This window comes from Cajanus cajan, chromosome 5, assembly GCF_000230855.2.
Source record: "Cajanus cajan strain Asha chromosome 5, NIPB_CcT2T_4, whole genome shotgun sequence".
NCBI lineage: Eukaryota > Viridiplantae > Streptophyta > Magnoliopsida > Fabales > Fabaceae > Cajanus > Cajanus cajan.
This window is the reverse complement of record NC_138521.1, coordinates 71,098,458-71,107,778: the sequence shown is the minus strand read 5'-3', so window position 1 is coordinate 71,107,778 and position 9,321 is coordinate 71,098,458. Positions and strand designations below refer to the sequence as shown.

The following is a 9,321-nucleotide window of genomic DNA, read 5'->3' as shown; positions in this document are numbered from 1 at the left end:
CTTTTTGGACTCCAAAGAATCCTACTTTATATGTTGTTGATAACCTCTGTTTAGAGTATGACAAAATTAACTTATATACAAGTTAATTGAAAACTTATATATTAGTTGGAAGATTATAAAATAAAACTTAGGGGTTGAAATATGAAAAGTTTATAAGTTATTTGATTGAATTAAAAAAAAAAGTGTTCATTCAATTAATAAATAAATAAATTGATAAATATAAAATGACATATAAATTAGTTTGTAAAATGATCCGGGTGCGCAGTGCTTCAGTACTTTTCTACTTTGCAAGAAAATTGAAGCCAACAAATTAAGTATTAATGGCAATGCTATCTCCTACCCTTTTCAAGAGAAACGTTATATAGAAATTATAGTGTAGGCATTATACGGAGTGCCTTTTAAGGTTGAAATATAGTAACTTGCCGTTATGGCTACAATTACAAAATACAGATGCAATTGGAGAATAAATCGAAACATATTATACAAGTGATATGAGTGAAAATACCAGCTACTTATTTGTATAGACTAAACATATTACTGAAAAATAGTAAATAAATTCTATGGACAACTCAACATCTTTGGAATAGTTGAAGCTGTAGCAGATCAATCATAATTAGAAGTCCTCATCAAGTTTGAAAACAAAGTTTTTACCAGCATCTTGGAGGCTTGACATCACAGATGCCTTTTGATAATCACCCACCCTTCTCTCAAAGAAGTTTGCCTTTCCTCTGCTCATTCAACAGTTGTACTAAGATCAACATGTCAAACTAAGTAACAAGGGACAAGGCATGCATTTAACACAGGAAACCAAGAAAAGTGGGAAGTTTCTGCACATTTTTTCCCCCAAAGACGTGTTTCAAAAGTAAGAAAGAATCCTTCAATACCAGCATATCAACAGGTTTGTTTTATTTAGTAAAATGAGAATAAAACTCAATAATAGGCATCATGTGCATGTTCAGCGATTAAAATATGATCATGTCCTAAAATGGTATAAACATGGAATGCACTAGACAATTAAAATCAATATTTTTTACGCACGAGATAATATAGAAATAATAGAATAAACCATATCTATAAAATACTCACTGCAAAGAAATAAACTCCATCCAATCAAATGGATTTTCCACATTGTACTTTCTTTGACACCCTAAAGCAACCTGAAAGGTAAAAAGAGAAGCAGTTAACCAACCTCAGGGGAAGGGAAAAAGGGAGAGAATCCAGGTAAAATGAAACATTTTAGTGTCATACCAATAACCTGTCAGCAACAAATTTTATGTATTGACTCATGAGTGTTGAGTTCATGCCAATCAATGCACAAGGGAGGGCTTCACAGACAAACTCGGTTTCAATTTCAACAGCTTCATGTACCAGCTTGTGAACCCGCTCAGAACTTAGCTGCTTCTGCAACAAGCTGCAGGCAATAACAATGCATTGACTAATCATTTCCTCCCCAAAATATTACCAATCCTCCAAAACAAATGTGAGAACATATTCCAGTACAACTTGCATTTCCATTCTATTTAGAATAATGAAAGAAAAAGTGAACACTACCTGTACAGAAGACAAGCAAAATCACAGTGAAGGCCCTCATCTCTAGAGATTAACTCATTTGAGAATGTCAAACCTGGCATCAATCCTCTCTTTTTAAGCCAGAATATGGCACAGAAGCTGAAAGCAAACCCCAATTGAAGTTACACAGAAAGTAGGACATCATAACTCACATCAAGAGACAAGGAAAGGCCTATAAGCTGTTCTTTCTTGAGACAACTACCTTCCAGAGAAAAATATCCCTTCAACACATGCAAAAGCAACAAGTCTCTCTGCAAATGAAGTGGAACTGTAGCCCCATGCAGTACAAGAAGTCATTAGAAAGCAATTTCGATGTTCCCATTAGAAGATATGAAGAAAAACAAAGTTAAAGAAAAACAAGGAAGACCAGATAACTGCAAAACATAAAATCTAGGAAGGTTAATGATCACAATTCCCAAATATAATGGAGCAAATAGATATTACATTATTACCTATCAAAAAACTAAAATGTTGTTCACAAGATGATGAGTATATCTCCATTAAATACTAAATTAAATGGATTGGATCCACATAAAAGCCACCAATCCAGAAGTTTATAACGAAAATTACAACCTCAAGACACTGGATGCATCCTAACCCACAAATATTGACAGCAAACTTTAATGATTTTGTGTTTTTTAATTAGTGATTAGGTAACTCCAAACATATTGTCCATACACATGTATTAATTCTGTGCTTAATTTCTGCACAAACATGTGAATAAAAGATAACAGAATAATATGAATCAACAATATTCAGAGCCCTGGGTACAATTGGGTTCTTAAAAATTCTTTTAAAGGGACAAGTTTTAAGTTTGAGCCAATGGTCTCGCTCTGATTCTAGAACAACAATGCTTGGGTTTCAAATGACTTTTATGTTGCTTACACTTGGGAAACACCACTACACAACAAATTTTATCTTCTTTCCTTTGCCTTTTCTTCTGGTTTCTTTCCTTTCAATATACTATATTCCTATCCTCTGCTACACATGTTTTGAATTCTGATTTTTCCAATGTATTTTGGACTAGCAAGCTAGCCCATTATGTCAGTCAATGAATGTTAACAGACCTGTTTCACAGGTTATAAAGAGTGGGAGCATAATCAATTGTCACCTATGAATCCAACCCAATGCCCATTCAGCCTTCCTTGCAACACAAGGCAAATTTTCAATTGCATTGAATAATCTATGTTTCTCTCTTGAATCCTTAATATATGTCTCCAGCAGCAAGCTGTACATCTCTGATGAAAAAAAAAACATTAAATCAGCCAGAAAGCAGACGTTGTGCTAAGTAAGAGAATACATCAACTACAAAATTTCACCCGAATGAATATTCTCCATAGCTATCTGAAACCCATAAAATGCACGAGCCTGCCAATAATTAAAGTCTGATGGTTAAATTCTAAACTATAAGTAAACAGATGAAATACTGGCAACAAATGAATAACAAACAAAAAGGGGGAGGGTAGACAGAAACAAACACATTACAATTCTCAGAACAAAGAGTTAAAAGACAAGATCCTCAAAAGAAAGGGGGGGGGGGGGAGGAATTTAATAATATATATTTTGAAGATTGAATAAGAAAAGTAATATTAAACCAAATCTGCTATGAAAAATTGAAACCGCTCCTCCCATAAAAGAAGATTAAATACGTAGCTTAAAGTATAAAGAAGAAAATTCCACAAATTATTACTCAATCAGTCAATCTAACAAGTATTTTAAGCAAGTCAGCAGTATGTAAACAGAATAAAGCAGTCACAAATATATAAATAAATAAATAAATAAAAAATACTTGATACTGTAAAAGCAGAGTTTGCAAAACAAAAGCTTAAAACATTACCTCAGGAATTTGCACATCGCTCAGAAACCTTGCAGCCAAATTCTCCAAGACAATTCCATCAGAAGCAGCAAAAAAAGCTAGGACATGTGTAATGAAGTGCTTCTCAGAGACAGACAAGGTCTCCCAATGTTGTACGTCACAGGAGAGATCAACCTCTTCCGCTGTAACCAAATTACAAGTTATTAAAATTGAATGATCAGAATGCTTAATCCAATCAATCACATGGAAGAATCTTAGATCATGTAAGAAAAAGAATCATCTTTTTATATTATAAAACATAAATCAAATGATCAATATTATCATTTCAAGGTGTTCAGTAGGCGAGACCCAATACTTCTTCAGTATCAGTGCTATAAGCTAATAGGCATCTTGATCAACTCTATTCTCATTCTAAGCATTTGTGAGTTCATATTACATGACTTCATATTGTAATTTATTTTTAGTTTTATCAGAAACGTAGTCACTTATCTACGCAAACAAAACCAGTGTTATCAGATACCTTCAGAGAAACACGTTCAGTATGATTTATTTATTTATTTATTTTGATAACACATTCAGTATGATTTAATTACTACTAGTCCCTAGATATTAAAATGTTAAAATTAATGGTTGGAAATTCTGCATTATCCCTATGTTTAAAAATCCTGACTCAAATAAGGAAATTAAAATTTCTCCCTACTGCAATTAGCTATCAATATCATCAAACTTCTACGTGAAATTATTTGAGTCGGTCAAACAACGCCACACACACTGTTCCGATATTAATTACATCTCAGGAGGTTAGTAGGATGAAAATATAAGGCACTGGCAGTCCTCATAACCAAATTTTCACTGGTTGTGCCCCAGTCTCCATTCACCCTAAAAATAAAGAAAAAGAGACAAAGAAAAGGAAAATCTCAAGAAATTTTGTAATAACATCTGCAGAAAAGAAAATTTTATTTCCAAATGTCATACGTGCATGTGGTGATTCATTGCGAATCAAATCAACTGTAAGAATATGTTAATCACCTACCCTCAAGAAAAGTCTTTCGAATTCCAAACACCGAACAAAAGTCACTCAAGAAATGCACCAAAAACAGAATTATAAAAGAAATGATAGAGATAACGAGAATCAAAATGAGAAAGGTTGGAAAAAAAAAAAAAAGCAAATAAAATCTTGAACGAAACAAACAAATCATATTTGAAAGAAAAGATAGGACGTGCAACATGTGTGACACAAAGTACTCATGCGCCAGATAAAAAAAAAACACTTTTTTTCTTCAATGAAACAGTGATTTGAAATATCCTCACTCGATTTTCCCCAGGTTCAAAAGACAAAGCCACCAAGATTAAGAATATAAAGAAGATGGAATGGGAATTGAAATAAGCCCTGGGAATGAATTACTCAGATATCCAAATTCAATAACATGAGCATGCTTAGAAGTCAAACGTTATCAAAAGCAGAGTAGAGGAATTAGTGGAAAAAGAGGGTCTTTGGAGCACAATTATAAAATTTATTAATGATTAGTGAAGGGGAAGAAGTACCAGTCCAGAAACTGGCTTCAGCTTTCTTGTACATCTCCCAGATTTGCTTGTAGCGAATGGGGAACATGCAAAACCTCTGACTTTGCTCTGTTAGTATGGGTTCTTGTTCCTGTTCTTGTTTATCTCTTGCTTTGTGTTCTCCATTTTCCAAAGACCCCATTGTTTTTTGGAAGAAAAGAAAAGAAATGATGAATAAACCCTGCAAAAACCCCTTATCAAGAACCACGCTGACCCAAGTTGTTGCTGACACCCAAAACCCTTATTCTTATTTTCAGTTTTGTGTGTTTTCGCTCATGTTTGCTTTTGTTTCAACCGTGCAATACAAGGATCCTTTTTTCTTTATATAATTTTTTTTAATAAAATAAATTTAAATTTTGTCCCGTTATTTGGTAACAATTCAACTTATTTAATTGTAGTATTATTTATTGTCATGGTAAAAATTTTCCAAGTTCCAACTTCTATCCCCTTCTTGTTTTTGTGATGGGATGGATAAAGATTTTTAGCCTATCAGTTTATTCAAGCACATATTATCTAATTTGCTAAGAAATTAATTTTTGTCGTTGGAATTATGCTTAATGATTTCCTATGCTCGGTACTCGTTATAAAATTGATATGTAATCTTAATCTTGCAATGGAAATTTCAGATTTAAATTGTTCTAATTCAATAACCATGTAATCTTTTAGCTTTAAGTATAGGGATAAATTAAATATTTTCGTATGAATTTTTTTTCTCTTGATACTTGTGACTGCTTTTGCTTGCCTAAAATATTAGGATTCATAATTGAAATCAGAGTTTTTCACAAAAAATAAATAAATAAATAAAAATAAGGTTAAACTAATTTAGAAAATTTTTGATGTAATTTTATGAAATCAAATAGTTTATAACACACAATTTTTTAAGGTTAAACTAATTTATAAAATTTTGATGTAATTTGTTTAATAAGAAGAGTTTAGAAGTGAAAGAAATTGTCTTACGATAACTAAGAGTTTATGGCACCTAACTGTTTTAATTCATTAAATCTTCAACAAAGCTTTAAATTGTTTTCTTTCTTTATTTAAATTACAAACAAAATCTAATTATTTTTTAATATCTAAATGAAAATAACTGATTGATTGTGTTGTAATTAAACTCACTCCTATGATACTTTACTTTATGACCAATACATTAGTAGTGGTCTTAACATTTACAAATTGTGCGTTTTAATGTGTATATATATATATATAGGAGTTTTTTTTTTGCGTAATATTAATATTAATTTTCATAATATAGCAATATTATTTCACGTGTGTAACAAATTATAAAAAAAAAAAAAGTTTTTGTTAATACTGCGATTCGTGACATGATGGCATTGAAAGTTAACATTTATTTTTCAATAGTTGGGGAGAGAGAAACAAGAGTAACTAATATAATAATATGTAAAACATTGTTTTTCCTTTCTAACCATCTTAGGTTTGTAAAATATCGTTAAGACTTTTGACACACAAATTTATTATTAGTTTCATCAAACTTTAATATTTGTGTGATATAATACTAAGTTACACATGAACTCTAGTACTTGTTGAAAATAATTTTTTCCTCTTTTATTTGCAATAATGAGAGGATATACAACAATAAAATATTATAAAAGAAATAAGAATAGATATATATATATATATATATATATATATATATATATATATATATTATAAAAAAAAGAACTTTGCAAATGGAATCTTTTTTTATTGCAACACCATCATTTTATAATTATGTTGTTTTGATTTGTCAGTCGTTACTGAGAGCTATGGGGTTAAAATATCCTTAGAGTAAGTTAATATATGAAGAGCTCAATCACATATAAGAGAAATCAACATAAGAAGGTATAAAAGGAAGTTTTTTAGTTTAGAGCTTCATAATTCAAGTTTTTTAAAAGTAGTGGAGAAGTTAGAGAGAGATTCCTTCTTCCTCCTCCCTTCCTTCTTCCTCATTCTTACTAGAAAACCTTCCTTTCATATCCCTTTCAGTTGAAACCTTGAAGTTATGGCTTGGGATCCGAGCTTGTGGAGGTAGTAGATTTCAAGTCAAAGTCGTATGAAGTTCCTTCTCTCCTTCCCCTTCCCTCCTGTGGATTGGAATCATGTCAAGTATGGTTGAATAACACCATCCATGAGGTGAGAGACTCCTATTTGCTTGAGTTCATGTCAGGTGATAATACGTGTGGCATTGGGCATGAGTTAGGCAAGGAGCTCTCTACCTGATCAGGGTCGAGTGTGGGTGTTGTCACGCCAAGCATGAGAGTGTGGGGCACTCTTTGCCTTAACCATGTTGGGCATGAGTGGTGCGATGTTGGGCATAAGTAAGACAGGGAGTTCCCTGTCTTAATGGCACTGAGTGCACAATGAGTTACATTGGGTGCAAGTTGTATGATGAAAAGTTGTTACTTTAAATTGTTTTAACAGTTGATTGATGATGAATACTTTGTATAAGTGATGTTGTAAGATGATGTGTGTTAATAAGTAATAAGTTGAACATGTTGTAAAGTTGCAAATAGTTTTAAGTTGCTTGAGTTATTTTGTTGTTGCTTTCTTAAAGTTTTTCATGTTGTAAAGATGTATGATGTTTAAGTTGTTCAAGATGATAAGTTGTACGTTGAATGTTGATAAGGTTGTTAAGTTGATAAGTTATACATATGTGTGTTATATACATGTTTTAGCTACAATATGTAAAAACTAGGGGGAAGTAAGATGTTTTTGGAATTAAAATATCTCATTGTGCAGATATATATTGTGGTGCTCTAAGAGTCTAATTGAAACCCTTTAGTAGGTAAGTTGGCCTCTGAATGGGTAAATTGTTTTTCAGTTGTCTCCTCTGGATTTTATGTAATATCCGTGTGTGGATAAGGTCGAGACACACATGTATAAATCGACCAACCGAGTAAAGTATTGGGTCGGGATTTAGTCTTTAACATAGTATTGGAAGGTTGTGATATTTGGGAGTGGTCGACGGACTAACTCCATAAATGACTTAGTTTAAGTGATGAAACCTGAGAAATCAATCTACTTCATACTATCCATTTTTTATAGTCTTGTGTTAGTTGTTATTTTTTGACCTTAATGTTAGCCGTTGTTTTTTGGTGTTGTACTAATCGTTGTGATTCGATAGGATCAAATCACTTAGAATGCTCACCCCGTGTTGTAAGAGACCTCTGTAGTTGATATGAGTGATGACACATTAGGTATGATGTGTATGTTGATGCGTTGAATGTGTTGTGAGGTTTTTAAGTTGTTGTGTTGATGATGTCTTGTTGTAAGTTATATTTTTTTTGCTATGATAATTTTGTTTATAAATTGTCATGTTGAATTATTTTCACAAACTTACCATTTTTTTTGTGATTGGAACTGCAATGATCATACTATACAAGATTAGTGGAATGACTTCTACTGTTAGTGGTTAGTCATGTTAGAGGTGGCTAGATTTTGTTGATGACTACTCTAATGTAGTCATATTTTGTATAAATATCAATTGACACTTAGATTTATTTTACTTTTAGTATGGTATTTTGTATATAGCATGTATGTACTTGATGCTAGTACCGATTGTATTATAAACTCTCTTTTTGATGCATGTTTAGTCTTTCACTTTATAGTAGTTGATTAGTAACAAATGTAGTAACCTACTGAATTGTTACACCTATCATATAGTATTATTTATTGGATTTCTATAGAAGCTTATTTGGAAAGAATATTTTTACAATTTTAAAACGACATAGTTGTGACTTGTGATCGTAACTCGAAATAAATAAAGAAAAATGTGGGTCGTGTTTTAAATAAAATGCTATTAAATTATAGATGAGATTTCAAATAAAATTAATGGGAATTAGAATGTTAAAATTGAAATTAAATGAATTTTTGATTTTTAATTTTGAATATTTATTATTACAAAATTAAAATTTTGGTAAATTATAATTTTAATTTGTGATGAAAATAATATTTAAATAAAGTATAAAAATAAGAGATTTAATATGGGACCGTGAGAGTTCTAAAACTCTACGCAATAATAAAGAAATCACAGAAAACAGTTTTTTTCTACACCAATTCACACAAAAAAATAGTCGAGAACTGAAAATAGGTTTTAGAATGGAAGATGTTCTTAATTATTCTTTCTTTGGGCTAAAAGCCCAAAATCGAATGCGTGGTTTTCTGGAAGGTTTCTGGCGTTCGGTAGAAAGATTCCGAAAGCCCTCGTGTTTTTGTCTCTTTCTTCTGTTCTTGAATTTTGGTGTATGTTCTTTTGTTTTTGTCTCGTTATGTTAAACAGTGCAATGCAAGGAAATCATTAAATATATACCTTAATACATTATTATTGGATGAGTTGCTGTTAAATTTTACTAAATAAGATATGAATTTAGATTGGT

The 9,321-nt window shown here is 31.5% G+C and overlaps 1 protein-coding gene across 2 annotated transcripts; it reads right to left on the bottom strand.

The window, feature by feature from the left end:
• Nucleotides 1–357: 357 nt before the first annotated feature.
• Nucleotides 358–5,256, bottom strand: RNR2A (ribonucleotide reductase 2A). Of its 2 annotated transcripts, none has more exons than XM_083075886.1 (9): nt 4,931–5,256; nt 3,407–3,567; nt 2,889–2,937; nt 2,681–2,807; nt 1,772–1,837; nt 1,552–1,668; nt 1,249–1,411; nt 1,087–1,157; nt 358–748 (listed from the first exon to the last, which is right to left on the bottom strand). In XM_083075886.1, the coding sequence occupies exons 1-9, from the start codon at nt 5,088–5,090 to the stop codon at nt 733–735; spliced, it is 930 nt and encodes a 309-aa protein (XP_082932012.1). In that variant the 5' UTR covers nt 5,091–5,256; the 3' UTR covers nt 358–732. The 2 variants fall into 2 exon arrangements, with proteins under 2 accessions (XP_082932012.1, XP_020227380.1); XM_020371791.3 differs by having other exon boundaries at nt 358–728.
• Between the last annotated feature and the right edge of the window lie 4,065 nt (nt 5,257–9,321).

What these genes read in the sequence shown, in the direction of transcription:
- RNR2A (XM_020371791.3), bottom strand. Translation starts at nt 5,090, where the DNA reads ATGGGGTCTTTGGAAAATGGAGAACACAAAGCAAGAGATAAACAAGAA. An exon ending in TGAAGCCAGTTTCTGGACTG is followed by an intron (nt 3,568 to 4,930) that starts GTACTTCTTCCC and finishes ATTTGGTTACAG; the next exon opens with CGGAAGAGGTTGATCTCTCC. An exon ending in GCATTGGGTTGGATTCATAG is followed by an intron (nt 1,838 to 2,680) that starts GTGACAATTGAT and finishes ATGGGGCTACAG; the next exon opens with TTCCACTTCATTTGCAGAGA.